Source organism: Tympanuchus pallidicinctus, unplaced genomic scaffold (assembly GCF_026119805.1).
Source record: "Tympanuchus pallidicinctus isolate F22 unplaced genomic scaffold, pur_lepc_1.0 scaffold32, whole genome shotgun sequence".
In the NCBI taxonomy this organism is placed as follows: domain Eukaryota; kingdom Metazoa; phylum Chordata; class Aves; order Galliformes; family Phasianidae; genus Tympanuchus; species Tympanuchus pallidicinctus.
In genome coordinates this window covers 4,138,959-4,154,123 of record NW_026294750.1, presented here as the reverse complement: position 1 = coordinate 4,154,123, position 15,165 = coordinate 4,138,959, and the positions used below count along the sequence as shown (strand labels likewise).

Sequence of the window (15,165 nt, the reverse complement as noted above, 5' to 3'; positions counted from 1 at the left end):
CACCCCGTTGCTCTTTGCCCGAAGGCGTTCGCTTGCAGGCGGTGCGGGGAGGGGGGGTCGAGGGGGGGGAGCCAAGGGGGGGCGCAGCGCGGTCTCCCCCACCCCCCCGCTCACCCCACGGAGCCGCAGGGCGCAACCTTCCCCCCACGTTCCTCGTGCTGCTCCCACTGGGGGGGGGATGCGGCCCCCCGTGCCCCCACCCCAATGCCCGATCCACCCCCCCCCGTTGGTGCCATCCCGCCCCACCCCGTGCCTCCTGCTGACTTTGCTCGTCCCATCGCGCCCCAAGGGGGGGAACGACGGGGTGGGGGCGATGGGGTTGGGATGAGGGTTGGGTGGGGGGCTGCGGGGTCTCTGAGCCCATCCGACGCTGGGTCGCCCCGCTGTGCAGGGGGGGTAACCCGTAGGGGGGCTGGGGGGTGTCCAAGGCGTTCTGGTGGGGTGCTTATGGGATGCTGACGGGAGACCCATAGGATTCCGGTGGGGTACACGTGGGTGCCTTTCTGTTCCCCCCTTCGTCGCACGGAAGGATCCCCCCGGCTGGGGGCGGCCCCATGGAGGGGGGGGGGGAAAGGGGGGGGGCTGTGCCTCAGTTTCCCTACGGAGGGGGTGCAGTTCCGACGTGCGGCCACCAGAGGGCAGCACGTTCCTGTGTCACCCAGCTGTGCCCCCCCCCATTTTGCAGGACCCCCCGAAACGGGGCTGTGGGGATGGGCGGGGGGGGGTTAGAGGGGGTTTGGGGGGGGGTTGTCCAAGTTCGGTCCCCGTTCTGTCCCCAGAAGGAAGAGGGACTGGGGGGGCAAAGAGTTTGGGGCAGAATGCCTGCTTGGGGTATTTGGTGTGGGGGGAGCTGTAGGGAGAGAACAGCAATGGGGTGGGGAGAAGTGAGGCTGTATGGGGGGAGGGCTGTGTGCGCCCCCCCACGGCCCCAAACCAGATATGTGAGGGACAAAAAGCTGTACAGTGGGATTTCCCCCCCTCCCCCCCCCCCCCATCTGCTTTGGGGTGAGGGAGCAGCAGTGGGGTCCCCCTATGGGGCTGTGTCCCCATTGTGGGATGTGACCCACAGCACCGCCCCCCAGATGGGGGATTTCCATCAGCTGTGGCACACGGCTGTAATTGGGGGCACTGAGGGCACACAGAGGGGCAGGGGGGTGGGATGGGGCCTTTGTGGGGCGGAGTGGCCATTCAGTGGGATTGGGGCTGAGGCTGCTGGGATCTCCGTGGCCCAGCACTGCGCCCCAGCCCCTCTGCCCTGTGACCCCAAACAGTGAATGGAGCTGCCTGGGGACAGAGCAGAACGGGGACCTGAACCCAATGGGACCAAAACCCAACGGGGACCCAAAGCTTTTGGATGCCTGAACCTATTGGGAACCCACAGCTGTTCAGGACCTGAGCCTGCGGGTGACCTGAACCCAATCCAAACCTACTGAGAACTGGAACCCGGTGGGAAACTGAACCCATTGACACAACCATGGTGCCCAATTCCCCCAGTGCAGGGAAATGGGGTGAGGGTGCTTCCAAGGAAGGCACATCCCCCCCCCAGGGCCTTTCCGGGCTCTTCATTAACGCTGTGACTAACGAGGCAGCAGCATGTGGCTGTGAGCTGGTTGAGGTGCAGAGGATGTGGCCATAAAAGGCTCTTCTGCAGAAATGGGGGACCCCAAAGCAGGGGGGGGGGGGGGGGGAACATCCCACTGCACCCATGTGGGGCCTCGTGGTGCCCCCGTGTTGGGGCTGTGGGGACATGTGGGGCTGAGTGGTGACATCTGAGCGAGGGCTGGGGGGAAGTTGTGCAAGAGGGGCTGGATGGCATCAGCTGGAGGGGGGGGGGGCTGTGGGTGGGGGTCGTGGCACCGGGGTGGGATGGGGGTCAGCAGACCCCAGTGTGTCTGTGGGATGTGGGGAGGAGGGCGTCCCCATAAATGGTGGCTTAGTGAAATTTGGCATCACCTGGAAGTGGGGACACCCCAAAATCGGGGACGCCCCAAAGATGGGAGCCCCGTTTGGGTGATGCCCTACAGCTGGGGGGTGCCCACCCCTCACGAGCCCCCAGGGGTGCTGCTGTGGGTTCTGATCCGTTCCTGGGTGCTCTGTTGGATGCAGCACCCCCAGGGTGACCCCAAAGGGGGGGGAAGAGCAGCTCTCAGCATCAACCCCCCACATCCCCGGCACCCGCAGCCCTTTCCCTGTGCTCACGCTCCGAGCGCCCAGCGTCACACTTTCTCTCCCAGCACTGAACCCCACACAAAGGTTATTTTTAAAGAAATGACCGTTTTCCTCTTTTTTTTTCTTCTTCTTCTTCTTTATTTTTTCCCCCCCTTTTTCCTCCTCGGCAGCACGTGGCGGTGAGGTCATGGGGACGGCTTCCAGCTCCTTCTCCAGGGCTGCGCTCTTGGCCAGGCCCCTCCATACAGACCGGGCTTTGAGGAGGGGTCCTCCATCCTCGGCCCTAAAGCACCGCTGCCCACCCTGACCCCCCCCCAGCCCCATTTTCCTCCCCCCGTCAACCAGGAGACCACATCCTGAGCCGGGCATTTGCCCTTGGGTTTCCCGGAGCCTCCAAAGCCCCGCGGGCTGTGCGGCTTCTCCAGGAAAATCAGAGCCAGATGTGGGCAGTGCTGCAGCTCCGGGTGTGGGGCTGGGATGGGGGGGGGAAGATGGGGAGAGTTTGGGGTGTGGGGAGGGTTTGGGATGTGAGGGGGGTTGGGGGGATATGGGGAGGGTTGGGGGGAGTGGGGAGGGTTCGGGTTATGGGGAGGGTTTGGGGGTATGGAGAGGGTTGGGAGTATGGGGGAATTTGGGGGTCTTGGGAGGGTTTGGGGATACGGGGGGTGCTGGGGTGAAATGGGGGCGGTTGGGGATATGGGCACAGCAGCATTTCCCCGTGGGGAGCACAGCTGAGCCGGGGCTGTCAGCTCAGCGACCCCCAGGACCCCCGGCACTCCGATGGGCGGCGCTGGGGGGGGGCAGCGCTGATGGAGGGCGCTGCGGTCAGCGGGAAGGAGCGGGGCGGCCCGCAGCGACCTCGGCATGCGACAACAGCGGCCGCAGGATGACACTGAAGGGGAGGGGGAGGAAAGGAGGGATGGGGGGCTGAGCAGCTCCATGGCAAAGGACAGCAAACAGCGGCCTCCCTCACGGCCCGGGCGCAGCGGTGAGCCCCGCTCGGGGGTCTCAGCTTCATCCCCAGGGCTGAGAGCGCACAGACGGGTCGGAGCGACCCCCCCCCCTTGTCCTCCCCTCCTCCGCGGTGGTCTGAAACCAAACGGGGCCCAACGCGGGGCCGTCCCGTCCTTCCACCCTCCCCCCCGTAGCTTTTCCCCCCGCGGCAGCGAAGGATCCAACCGCGGGACCGGAGCTCCGTTCTGCTGCCCGGAGAGCGGCGGGGATGAGGGAATAAAGCGGAGTTGGGAGGGGGGGGGGGGAACCGGCGTGCAGCGCCGCTCCTGTCCGCGTCCCTGGACCGTGGAGGTGCGTTTGACGGATCCGAACGGTTCCGAAGCGATCACTGAGCTGCGTTTGGCCGCAGGAGGAGGGCTGAGGGCTGAGGGCTGAGGGAAACACCTCCCCCTGCCCCCCCCCAGACCCCCTCCCGTGGCGCAGGTCCGGATCTCTTTGCTTTCCATCCCAACCTCTGATCGCGGTGCCGTTCAGGCGCCCCCAACCCCGAGCATCCCCAATTCGTGCCGTCGGGTGGGGTGGGGGCGGTGGGGAAGGGGGGGGGGCTGTATGTGGGTCCGTGACGATGCTCTGCCCCCCCAGCGCAGCCTCCCCCCCACCCCCGTGTCACACAGGGTCAGAGGGGGGGGCTGCCCACCCCGCGAACCCAAGGATGGATGCTGGGCAGGAGAAGAGGCCCGGCAGCCCCACGAGCCCCACTCTGCGTATGGGGCAGAGCTGTGGGGGGGTTGGGGGGGGGGGGGACACCTGGGGGTCAGAGCCGCAGCGGGGACGGGTTGCGCGTGCTCGGGGCCTGCAGCTGATGTCAGCAGCGCAGATAAACAACGGGAGAGAGGCGAGGACAAGCGGCTCCTCTGTTCCAGACCCTCCGTGCGCAGCATCTCCATCCTCCGGCGCGGTGGGGGCTGCTGGGGCGCAGCCTCCCCCCTCCCAGTACCCCCCTCCATCCGACGCTGTCCGTAGGGTGGGCAACGAACTGCCGGCCTGGCGCTGTGGGATCGGAGCCACGCGGGATGCGGGATTCGGCCGTCGGGGCGCAGCGCAGGGGCGATGGTTGCAGCGCACGGAGCAGCCGAGGAGCCCCAGCCCCCTCCCTCCAGCCCCCCCCCCCCGCGTTGGGTGCCGCCGGTTCTCCCCCCCCCATGGCGCCGATGCCGCCCATCCCCGCGGCGCTCCCAAGCCCTTTGCCCACCCGTCCCCCGCTGCTGGCACAGATCCCCGGGTCCCCCCCGCACTCAGCTGCTCCCGGCGCAGCCCCCGGACGCCCCCCCCCCCCCCCTCGACAGGCAGCACCCGTCTGGCTCCGGCCGGGCTGTGCCCACGTTGTGCCACGCAGCGGGCGGTGCTGATGGGCATCGTCCCCCCCCCCCCCAGCACCCCGATCCTGGCTGCGCCCCCACTGCTGCCGTGTGGGTCTGCATCACCCCAAAAACGCCGTTTGGAGCTGATAGCGGCAGCTCCTGCATCCCCCCCGCGCTGCTCCCCGATGGGAGCCGGATGGAGGGGAGGGGGGAGGTGGCGGCAGCCCCCCCAAAGAGGCTTCGGGCTCCGGCTTGGCCGCATTCCTCGGCCTGGAGAGTTCTGGTGGAGGGAGGAGCGCGGCCGGAGCGCGGTGTGACTCAGCCTTGGGGACACTCTGGGGACACGTGTGGGGCCATAACGCTCCCTCCGTGCCCCCCCCCCCTCCCCCTTCCCCCATAGCGCTGTGGGGCCGGGTTTGATCCCGCCGGCCGCTGCCCAGAGACCCCCCAGTGTGCTGCGGGGGGGAGGTGGGGGAATTGACCCCTGGGAGCCGCCGCGGACCCCGAGTTGTGACAACAGACACAGCGTGACCCCGCGCTGCTCATCCTGCGGGCACCGCGACCCCGCAGCGCCGGGTGGGGAGGAGGGGGGGGCGAGGGAGGGGAGGGGAGGACACGGAGCAGCGCTGCGGGAAGGGAATGCGGGACAGCACGCAGTGCCGGTGGAGGCAGGGGGTGACACGGGACATTCCCACGGGGATTTCCAGCGGGGTTCTCTCTCTCTCTCTCTCTGCCCCCCCCCCTTCCCCCCCCGCCCGGTGCCAGCATTGCGAGGCGAGGGCTGCGGGGCAGCGTGCGGGGCCGGGACAGCGCGGGGTGGGTGCGGGGGGTCGGGGAGGATCTCGCAGCGCTCTCTCCTCTGGAAATAACTTTCTCCGTAACGCGGCGAGTGGGCGGCGGTGATTTCAGCGGAGCCGTGGGCTGAGCCCAGCCGGGGAAGTGGGGGGGGGAAGGTTGGGATGAGCTGCAGGCTTCACCCCCAACACCCCCCCCATTTCCCCCCCCCACCCAGTTTGGGGGCGGCTGTCCCTAGAAAGTCTCCCAGGTGCTGGGCTGTGTTCCTGCGCCCACCGAGGACGCTTGAAGGCCGATCCGTGGCAGCGCTTTGGCCGCAGTTTCCCCCCGTTCTGCACCCCTCCTCCAGCACCGGCACACCCGGAGCTCGAGGAGGGGGCGATGGGGCGACCCCAGCGCTGGGGCCGGGATCCCTGAGTCATCCCGCGTCCTCCCACCGAGTTCGGACCGCCGCTTTGCAACTGGAGGCGTTTCGGGAAGGGACCCCGCGGCCCCCACCCCCCATTTGTGTGGCATCGCCCATCGCCCCCAGCCCCGCAGCCGTTCTATTTCTGCCCCGTGACTCAGGGATTTCGGCAGGTTCGGGATGGGGGGGATGGGGGGGAAGGGAGGAGGCTCTTCTTCAGCCAAAACGAAAGGGGCGGCCGCGTCCCTCCCCTCCCACTCAGCAGCGGATTATTATTAACCCGGCCGTCCCACCGCCCCTGTTTGCAACAGCGCTGTCCCATGACCGCACTGTGACATCTTTCCGGTCACTCCGATGGGAGATCTGACAGAGCGCGGCCACGGGGTCCCCGTGAGTCACCCCCAGATCGGTGTCACCGTGCGCCCACCGCATCCCCAGAAATGGGGCGAGGGGGGGGGACGACGACATCCCTTAGCTGTGGGGGGGTGCAGCTCCGTGCTCGCCCCACATCCGCCCCCTGCCTTCCCCGCAGCCGCAGCCGCAGCGCTGATGGTTATCACCTCGCTCAGCAGCACAGATGTGGCCCCATCGGCGGTGCAGACGCGGCCCTATTGTGGAGCTGTCACCTCCGTCTCCCTCTCCGGCTGCCCCCAGCTCTGCCCTGACCTCCAGTCTGCACTCTGCTCTGGATCCCCATCCCTCCATCCTCTTCGGGTCAGCTCAGCTCTGAGCAGAGCCATCATTGCCATCAGCTGCTCCCTCAAAGTGTGGATGAGGGCAGCTGTCACCAACACGTGGCCCGTTGTCACCGTTGCCACCGTTGCCACCGTTGTCATGTTGTCACAGCACACAGCAGCATTTGCGGCATCTCCCGCTTTCCTCTTCCCCATCCTGGTGTGACCAACGCTCCGTGAGCCAACATTTGGCCTCACGGCAACTAATTGCTTCCAGTCGTTTGCAAAACAACAACAGCAACCAGCAGGAAAACCCCCAAAAAGCAGAGAGCTTTTGTGTCCCCAGAGCTGGGAGACCCCCAGCTCCATCCCCACACAGAGCTCCTCCAGGACATCCCTGTGCAACCACTTCTGGGTGTGCAAAACCACCGTGGCGTGGATCTGAGTGCAAACACAGCTGTCCCTGCACACCCATGGGGATGAATGCAGCCCAAAGGTCCTCCCTGCACCCCACACCCCGCAGCCCCCAATGCAATGGGGGGTGGAGTTGGGGGGGGGCTGAGGAGGGGTGGCCCTGCTGCAAAACGAAGGCTGCTGATGGAGCAAACTTGCAATGCCCCCGAGGAGGGGGGGGGGGGGGGGGGAGCAGTTTGCAAAACCATGCAGGATTTCCTGCAGGAAAACTTCATTGCAGCACGGCGCCGAGGCGCGCGGCGGTGGGTGTGCAGCCAGCAGGGCTGTGCTCGTGCGATGGTGCGCAGGGCACGTGGGAGCCCGTGCAGCAGGGGATGCTTTTAGAGGCTCACACGCGTGTGTTTCAGCCCGCAGGTGTGTGCAGGTGTGCGTGCTGGGCGCTTCTGCACACGCAGATGTTGGGCTGCGTGCGCCTCGGTGTGCGGGTGGCCGCGCAGGGGTGTCTGCGTGTGTGCAGACGTGTCCCAAGGGAGGTGCGTGCACACGAGGCAAGCTGCAGGGCTGTGCGTGTGTTGTCACAGAGCTGCGTGTGCTGGCACGTGTGTGTGCACAGGCATGTGTCCCCAGGGACGTGCCAGCAGCTGCGTCTGCGTGTTCCAAGGCTGCGTGTGCGCACACACACGTGTGCAAGCTCCAGGGCTGTGCATGTGTGCCGCTGTGCGTGTGCATAGGTGCGTTCCAAGGGGTGTGAGTGTGCATGCAGGTGTGCAACTGCACGGCTGTGTGTGTGTGCGTGCCCCAGGGTTGTGTGTGCAAGTGCGCGCTGCAGGCGGCGTGCAAGGAGCTGCGTGCGTCCACGTGTGCGTGTTCCGAGGGCTGCGCGTGCACAGTGCGAATCCCGCTGTGTCTGTGTGTGTGTGATGGAGGGGGGGATGCGCGCACACACTCATGCGCGTGGCCGAGCGCGTGCACGACGGTGCGTGCATCTCCCGGCTGAAGGGGAGGGGGCGGTGCGTGCCGGCGCGCGCGCGCTGCGCGCCCGTGAGGGGGCGCGGGGGGGGGGGGGGGATTGGGGAGGGGGGTGAGAGGGTGGTCGTGGGAGGGTGAAGGGGTGGGGGGGGGGGGTCTCCCCGTGCCCACCGGTCGGGGCCGAGCGGAGCCGAGCGGAGCCGAGCGGGGCAGCGCCGCCGGGATCTGGCCGCCCGCCAGCCCTGTTCTCATAAACCACATGCTGTCAGCGGCCCTATAAAGGGCAGCGCGGCGGCGACGGCGGACTCAGCCCGGCCCCGCTCCCGCACTCAGCCGCCTTCTCCCGCACCGCCCGACCCGCCGCAGCCCCGGCCCCACGGCAGCCCCCATGCCCCGCCTCGGATCCCAGGTACGCCCGCCGCCTCCTGCGGTGGTTCGGGGTGTCCCCCCCCCTTCCCCCCCCTGCCGGCTCCGCTGCCACCTGTGTGCCCCCTCCGGTGCTCCCCCGACCCCCGCCGGATGCGCGCACGGGGACGTGGCGGTGCGGACCGACCCCCATCCGGCCCCGTCCCGCCGCCATCTCCCGATTGCTTTCGCTTTGCCATCCCGGTGCCGATCGGAGCGGTTCTCCGCGGGGTGCGGTCCCGGCCCGGTCCCCGCCTCCGTCCCGACGCTCTGGGGCTCCGTCCCGCTCCCCATCTTCATCCCGGTCCCCGATCCGGCGGAGCGAGGCTCCGTCCCCCTGCCCCATCCCCATCCCATGGCCGTGCTCTTCCCCCCCCACTCCCCCCCCCCTCCCCACGGCGACATCTGCAGTTTCACAAGCCGGGAGCATTTCTGGGCCGGCTCCCAGGGAAACTGCCCCCACCCATCCAACCCCGCACACCCTATCGGTGCCGGGATGTGGGACGCGGGGGGTCTGCTGGGTCCCCTCCCCGGAGGAGCCCCTGTGCACACGGAGGGGCTCGGGCCGCCCTGCTGCTTGTGGGGGGGGCTGGGAGGGGACTTTGGGGTGACGCCAAAGAGGCCGCGTGGAAAGAGCCCTGAGGGTGCGGGGCTTGGGGGGGGTCTGCGGGGTGGCAGAGGGTTTTGGGAGGTGGGTGGCACGGCGCCTGTCACCCGTGGGGACGGCCTGGAGCCACGCGGCTCCCACGTGTGTTGTGGAATGGGAAATTCCCTGTTGGAAGCGGCGCGATGGGCGTGGGGTGGGAGGACAGCAGCAGGGTCAACATTGCAAAGCTGGGATTAATGAGGAAGGGGATCTCGGGGGGTCCGGCCCCACACCAAGCATCGCTCTGTCCCGCTCAGGTGTCCCTGTTCCGCTGCACCCTGCTCTCCTCCCTCCTCCTCATCTGCAGCATCCATGAGACGGAGCAGAACAGCTACTGCCAGCAGATCATCACCGAGCGGCACCTGGACTACCTGCAGGATCTGGTGAGCGCCTCCCACGGGTGGCCCCACGAGTTCCTCTCCTGCTCGGTGACTCCAACGGTGGCACCCAGCAGCCGGGCGCCCACGGGCGCTCGAATGGCACCGTGCCTGCAGTTGTGGCTGCTGCCAGAGGAGCAGCCGTGGCCGGGAGCTGGGTGTGGAGAGCGGGGAGAGCTGGGGATGCAGCAGAGGGGACTGGGGGGTGGTGGTGTTTTTGGGGCCGCGGCGGCTGCGCAGGGGTTAAGCTGAGGAATCCGGCTGCATTCCTGAGTCCAGCTGCTTGCCTGGAAGCTGGGCTGGCAACGGGGCTGTGGGTGGGTGGCAGGCAGCGAGGGGGGCCACGGAGCCAGACGGGCTGGGGAGACGGGCGCACGCGTCCCATGGGGCACGGGGTGCTCACCCCCTGGAGCTGAATCCCGGCCCCATCCCTGCCCCATCGGGCTGCCGGAGGCGCTGCCCACGCTGGCCCTTGGCTCACCTCCGAGCGGGCATTACGGCTGTGGATGCTGTGGGCAGGGAATCGGGCCACGCGGGGATTTGTGCTGCAGCGTGGATGCGTTGGGAGCAGATTAAAATTTGGCCTTGGCAGCACCGCTGGGCTCACGGCTCGAGGGATCCGAGGCTGAGCTCAGCTCATAACCGCTGTGTGTAACCGCTGCGTCCGGCCTCGCGTCGCCTCTTCCTCTCGCAGCACCGAGCGGCGCTGCTGGGGCTGGCAGATGTGCAAGATGGGCTGTGCCTGCAGCCCCCTGCACCGGGAAGGTTTGCTTTGCAGCCCACCCGGATCCCAAGCAGGCGCGTGGCCTGGGGGGGGGGGGAAGGAGGAGGGGGCTGGTGCAGGTTTGAATGAAAGCCACGGTTTCCCAGCTGGAGGTTGCAGCCCTCTCCTCATCCGGCGTTTGCAGAGCAGCCGGCCCTCGCTGCAGCCCCGCGGGATAATGGAGCAATTGTTTCCAGTGCTGCACGGCTCTTCTGGCAGCCCGCGCCCTCCCAGCCTGGGATGCAGGCCCGGAGGCGGCTGAACGCCCTGGAGGAGGGCTTGGCTTTGGCGGGGTTGTTTGGGGGATTTTCCTCCTTTTGTAATGGGAAAGAGAGGTGGCAGCGGGGCACCGATGGATCCCGGGTGGCGGTGCCAAGCAGAACCGGGGCTGCGGCTTTAGGAAGAGGAGGAGGGTGGCGTGGGATGAAGCAGGAGCCCCTGTGCCGTGGGTTAGGGGTGGTTTGCACACATGTGGGCCCAGGGCTGGGCAGCAACCGCGCGGTGACACCCTGCTCCGTCCCTGCAGGCAGACACACAGATGCAGCAACCCGGCACGGTGTCCTTCAGATTCATCAGCAAGATGCGGCTGGTGAGCGGCCCCCAGCTGGGCAGGGGGGTGGGGTGGGGGGTGGGATGGCTCCTGGGACGCCGTGGGGTGTCCCTGTGGGGTGTCCCTGTGGGGTGTCCCTGTGGGGTGTCCCTGTGGGGTGTCCCTGTGGGGTGTCCCTGTGGGGTGTCCCTGTGGGGTGTCCCTGTGGGATGCATTTGCCGTCCCCTTGCCTCCATTTCCCTGCGCAGGGTGGGAGAGCGGCGTTTCCTCTGCCCACGCTGCATCCAGTCTCTCACTGTGGGGCTCCATCTCCTCCCAGAATGACTCTGTCTGCTACGTGAAAGCTGCCTTCCCTTTGCTGGGCACCATCCTGAACAGGACGACGTTCAAGGAGAACTCAACAAACGCCAACAAGATGAAGACGGTGCGCAGGATGTACGAAAGCATCGATGAGAACGTGGACCCCTGCATCAGGGAGGAGGACGACGAGGAGCACGCGGTACGGCGTCCCCCACCTGCAGAACGGGGTGGGCACGTGGGGCTCCGTGCTGTGGGGTCAGAGCTGGCGCTGGGTGCAGAGTGGCACCCGCTGGGGTCACCGGCTTGGGATCCGGGATGCTGAGCCGAGCCCAATCCCGCAGCTCTCCGAAACGTGCTTCGAGGATTTCACCACGTCCCCCTACGAGATGCTGGTGCTGGTGAGGCAGTTCTTCCAGGACATCAAACAACTGCTGCAGAACAAGGAGACCTTTGAGAAGGACTGCAGCCAGGTGTACCGCAGCGCGTGTGCGGGGCCCCAGCAGCGCAGCTCCTCCCCAGGTACGGCTCTGCCTGCTGCCCCGCCAGCTCAGGCTCACCTGCATGGAGCAGCTTGGAGCCGTGTGTGCGCGGCCCTGCACACGTGTGCGGGCGCAGCGTGTCGCCGTGTCGGGAGCTGTGTGTCCGTGTTTGGGGCTGAGCGCCTGCTGGCGGTGGAGGGGGGTCAGAGAGGGGGATGCAGCCCCCAGATGGGGTGGGGAATGGGGCTGGGAATGAGGCCGTGGGGGCGCTGGGAGGAGAAGAAGCTCCATCCGCGTGGCTGGAGGCGTCAGGCTCAGCCAAGCCACCTTGCCGCCCGTGCCTCAGTTTCCCCTTAGTGCCAGTCCTGTGGAGCAAATGCCCCCGGGCTGGGTGAGGCCGAGTTCTGCCCTCTGGGGTGTCAGGACTTGCGTTGCCATCCGTGCTTGTCTGAGTGCCACGCTGTTGTGTCTGCATGCCCTGGAGGAGATGTCTCAGTGTTGTCTGCGCCGGGCTGTGCCTTGTCACCACCGCGCCGTGGGGATGTCACACGTGGCCGGCTCCTGCCAGCGATGCTGCATCGTGGATAACCCTCACTGCCAGCTCAGGGGACCCGGTGACGGGCTTCCACTTGTCCTGTCGCCTCTGTCTTGCTGCCACGTCCGGCCCTGCCTGCTCCCTGCTTCCCTCTGCTCTCCTTTTCGGGGCTTTTGCTCTCATGGGGACGCGGGGGGATCCCCGTCTCGGACCTGCTGCCTGCTGGTGACCCCACGGCCGTCTCTTCTCTCTGCTTCTTTCAGGTGTGGGGACAGATCCTGACTGCAATTGCCTGTCCCCTGCCCTCCCTTCTGCCACCCAGCCCTCCCTCTCCGCTGCCACCCGTGCCGGCAGGGACGTGGCACCCTCTAGCACCAGGGTCCCTTACCGCCAGCTGGGCGGCATCCTGGCCGAGTTAGGCAGCAGTGCCTCGTCCGAGCCCCCCAGTAGCATGGAGGGCAGCTCGGGGGCCGAGGAACTGCCAGGAACCGGGCTCGGCGACGCGTCGGCGCCGTCCCCCACCGTGCAGCAGACGCTTGGAGCCCTCCTGGATCCGGCCGCGAGCGCCAGCCCGAAGGCCGAGGACAAATCCATCCCGTTCCACGGGATGCTGGAGGAGGGCGCCGGGACCCCCGTCCTCCCGCATCAGCTCCCTTCGCCCCGAGGGATCAGCACGGCGATGCCGGCGGCGGTTCCCAGCAGCGGCTCCGCGCAGCGCCGCGCCGTCGGTCGCCGTCCCACCGAGAGCCCCGAGCGGGTCACGCAGCTCCGCTTCTCCAGGATGGCTCCGCTGTTGCGGGGACGGGCGGAGGGCGGCCCCGGGGACGGGACGGGGGCGCGAGGCTGGGGGCTGAGCCGGCTGCGGGAGCCCGAGGACGGCGGGGCCGGACCCAGCTTTGATTCGAGCTTTGTTCTGAGCGCAGAGCAGCGCAGGAAGGAGCCGCCAGCCGCCGGCGAGAGCCACCGGGAGCTCCTGGTGTACGTCACGGTGGCCAGCGTCGTGGCCGTCTTGCTGGCCATGGGCGGGCTGCTTTTCTACAAGTATAAATCCAAGGTGAGCCCTTCCCCGGCCGCCCGTCCCTGCCTCGGTTTCCCCTCTCATCTCTCGGTGCTGCGCCCCAAGTTTAAGGTGGGGACCCCTGAGCGCCGCCCCGTCGCAGGGAAGGGGGTGATGCTGAGCGGCGCTGGAGGCGTTATTTGGGGGATCCCCCACCTCCTTCTCCAGGTGGGAGCCCCCTCCCCATCCTCACCCCTCCCTCCTCGCAGGTCCCGCAGCGGCCGCTAGAACAGAGGGGCTGCGACCCCGAGGAGCCGGAGACCAGGTGGGTGCCGTCCTACCGCTCGGCTGGGGAATCTGGGGACCCCCCTCCCCCTGTCCACCCCGACCCGGGGACCCCGGCCCCACAGCCCGCCCTGTAACCCCCCCGCTGGGTTTTGCCTCGCAGGGCGCTGCAGGGAGCGGAGGGGTGCGCGGAGCTGGAGACGCAGGAGCTGTGAGGTGAGGGGAGGGGGCAGGGCGGGCGGGCGGCCGCATCCCAGGGGCGCTGACCCCAATCTTGGGGCGGGGAGGGGCTGCCAGCTGGGCTGGGTGGAGACGCGGCCGGGCTGCGCCTCAACAACGCGGCCAACGTGCGGTTTAGCAGCCCGTTAATTCATAACCGCGAGTTTTTAGATGCGTATTGAGGCATTCTATTAAATACAGGCTTTATATATATATATATATATATATATATTTTCTCCCTGTTTTATTTTACGTTATTTCCCAATTTTGAACGCACCTCTCCCCACCGTAACCTCATCTCCCGCTGACTTTTCTCCCTCTCTCCTCAGGGCCCCCTGGCGGGATGTGACGCTGCTCGGGGGGGCGGGGGGGTGAACGGACGGGGGCGCTCCTCGCTGGGCGACGGACGGCCGTTGTGCGGCCCCCCCAGACGCGACGAGCCCCAACCCCTGGCCTGCAGCTGGAACCCGCACAACCCACGGATGAGGACGGAAGGACGGGGCAGCGCAGCCCGGCAGGACCTTGGCGATGGGGCGGATGGCACCGAGGGGCTCCGTGGGGGCGGCGTTGGATGCGTCCGAAGCTGCGAGTGGAAAATCCCCCCCCTCCATCCGTCCGTGTTTCCCGTTGCTCCTCACCCACGCCTGGCACGGCAACCATGGGGGGGGACAGGGCAAAGGGGGGGAGCCTTCCCGCATCCCACCGGTGCTGAGGACCCGACGCCAGGACTGCAAAGGGGAAACCCCTCACACTGTGAATATTTAAGACCCGCCGTGCCGTCCCCGTGCCGCGATCCCAAGCCGGACTTGGGAGCTGCCCAGCGCAGGAAAGCTTCTCTATGAACGCGGTGGATAAAAAGCTTTTATCCAACAAATGCACTTTGGGGGATGGGGGGGGGGGGTTCCCTCCCCCCTCCCTCCCTCCCTGCAGGGTTATTGCTGCGAGCTGGCCTCGCCCAGACTGGATTTTGATGCTGGAGCACAGCGTGGTGGTGATGCTGAGGGTGCAGGGAAAGGCTTTGGGGCTCAGCGGTACCCAAAACTGCATCCCACCCCACACAGCATCCCTCCCCAGCGCCGCCGCTCCTGGGCTGGGAATGGTTATTTTTATATGATATATATATTAAAAAAGGAAAAAAAAAAGGGACAGACCCCACTTTTTTTTTTTGTTTTTAAAGCATTAGTATTAATTTTTCTATGCGTATTTATGGACTGCCAAAAGGAGGCGATTCCTGGGGGTGAGGGAGGGGTGGAAGTGGGGTGCAGAGCTGGGTTGGAGCTGCTGCTGGCTCCACACGTGTGTGTGTGTGCTGGGGGGGAGGGGGAGGGGCTGCTGGAGTTCTTTCTGCCTCTGTTGTTTCGGGTTTTTTTTGTACAGTGAAATGGTGAGATATTTTCTACAAAGTCATTTAAAGAAGTCTATTTAAGGAAAATAATAGAAAGCAGCTTGTATATTTAATATTATTAATAAAGACGGACGTGCAGCGCTGTGTCAGCGTGGGAGCTGGAGCTGGGGGGTGGGAGGAGATGGGGTGGGGGGTGGGGGGTGGGGGGTGGAGGGGGCCGCAGTTTGGGGCTGGGACGGTGGTGCTGCTATGGGATGTGCTGGGGGGTGGGAGGGGGGCACTCGCTCCCATAGCATGGGATGGTGAGGGATCAGCTCTCCAGCTCTGCTGTGCATCTCAGGGTGGTGGGGGGGGGCTTCTCCCAGCGCTGGGGGGGCCGTTCTGGTCACGCTGGGGGCTGTGCTGCTCCCTTCTCCTATGGGAAAGGCAGGGGGAGGATGGAGTGCTGACCCCAGGGCGCTCTGTGCACCTCTGGCCCGGAGCTGGGGCTGATCCAAGCAGCGATGCTCAGAGCTGCAGGGA

General features: G+C 66.8%; 1 protein-coding gene across 2 annotated transcripts; it reads left to right on the top strand.

Annotated features, from left to right (window-relative positions):
- The first annotated feature begins 8,025 nt into the window (after positions 1–8,025).
- Positions 8,026–14,787, top strand: CSF1 (colony stimulating factor 1). 2 transcript variants are annotated; one of them, XM_052698459.1, is made up of 9 exons: positions 8,026–8,151; positions 9,051–9,176; positions 10,460–10,522; positions 10,803–10,982; positions 11,125–11,302; positions 12,721–12,851; positions 13,064–13,119; positions 13,243–13,295; positions 13,628–14,787. In XM_052698459.1, exons 1-8 carry the CDS (start codon positions 8,131–8,133, stop codon positions 13,292–13,294), a joined length of 807 nt encoding a protein of 268 aa, XP_052554419.1. In that variant the 5' UTR covers positions 8,026–8,130; the 3' UTR covers position 13,295; positions 13,628–14,787. The 2 variants fall into 2 exon arrangements, with proteins under 2 accessions (XP_052554419.1, XP_052554418.1); XM_052698458.1 differs by having other exon boundaries at positions 12,061–12,851.
- The last annotated feature ends 378 nt before the right edge of the window (positions 14,788–15,165 follow it).

Excerpts from the sequence above, each read along its gene's own strand:
- CSF1 (XM_052698458.1), top strand. The coding sequence starts at position 8,131 with ATGCCCCGCCTCGGATCCCAG. Across the intron at positions 8,152-9,050 it reads TGCCCCGCCTCGGATCCCAG|GTGTCCCTGTTCCGCTGCAC; the intron begins GTACGCCCGCCG and ends TGTCCCGCTCAG. Across the intron at positions 12,852-13,063 it reads TCTACAAGTATAAATCCAAG|GTCCCGCAGCGGCCGCTAGA; the intron begins GTGAGCCCTTCC and ends CCCTCCTCGCAG.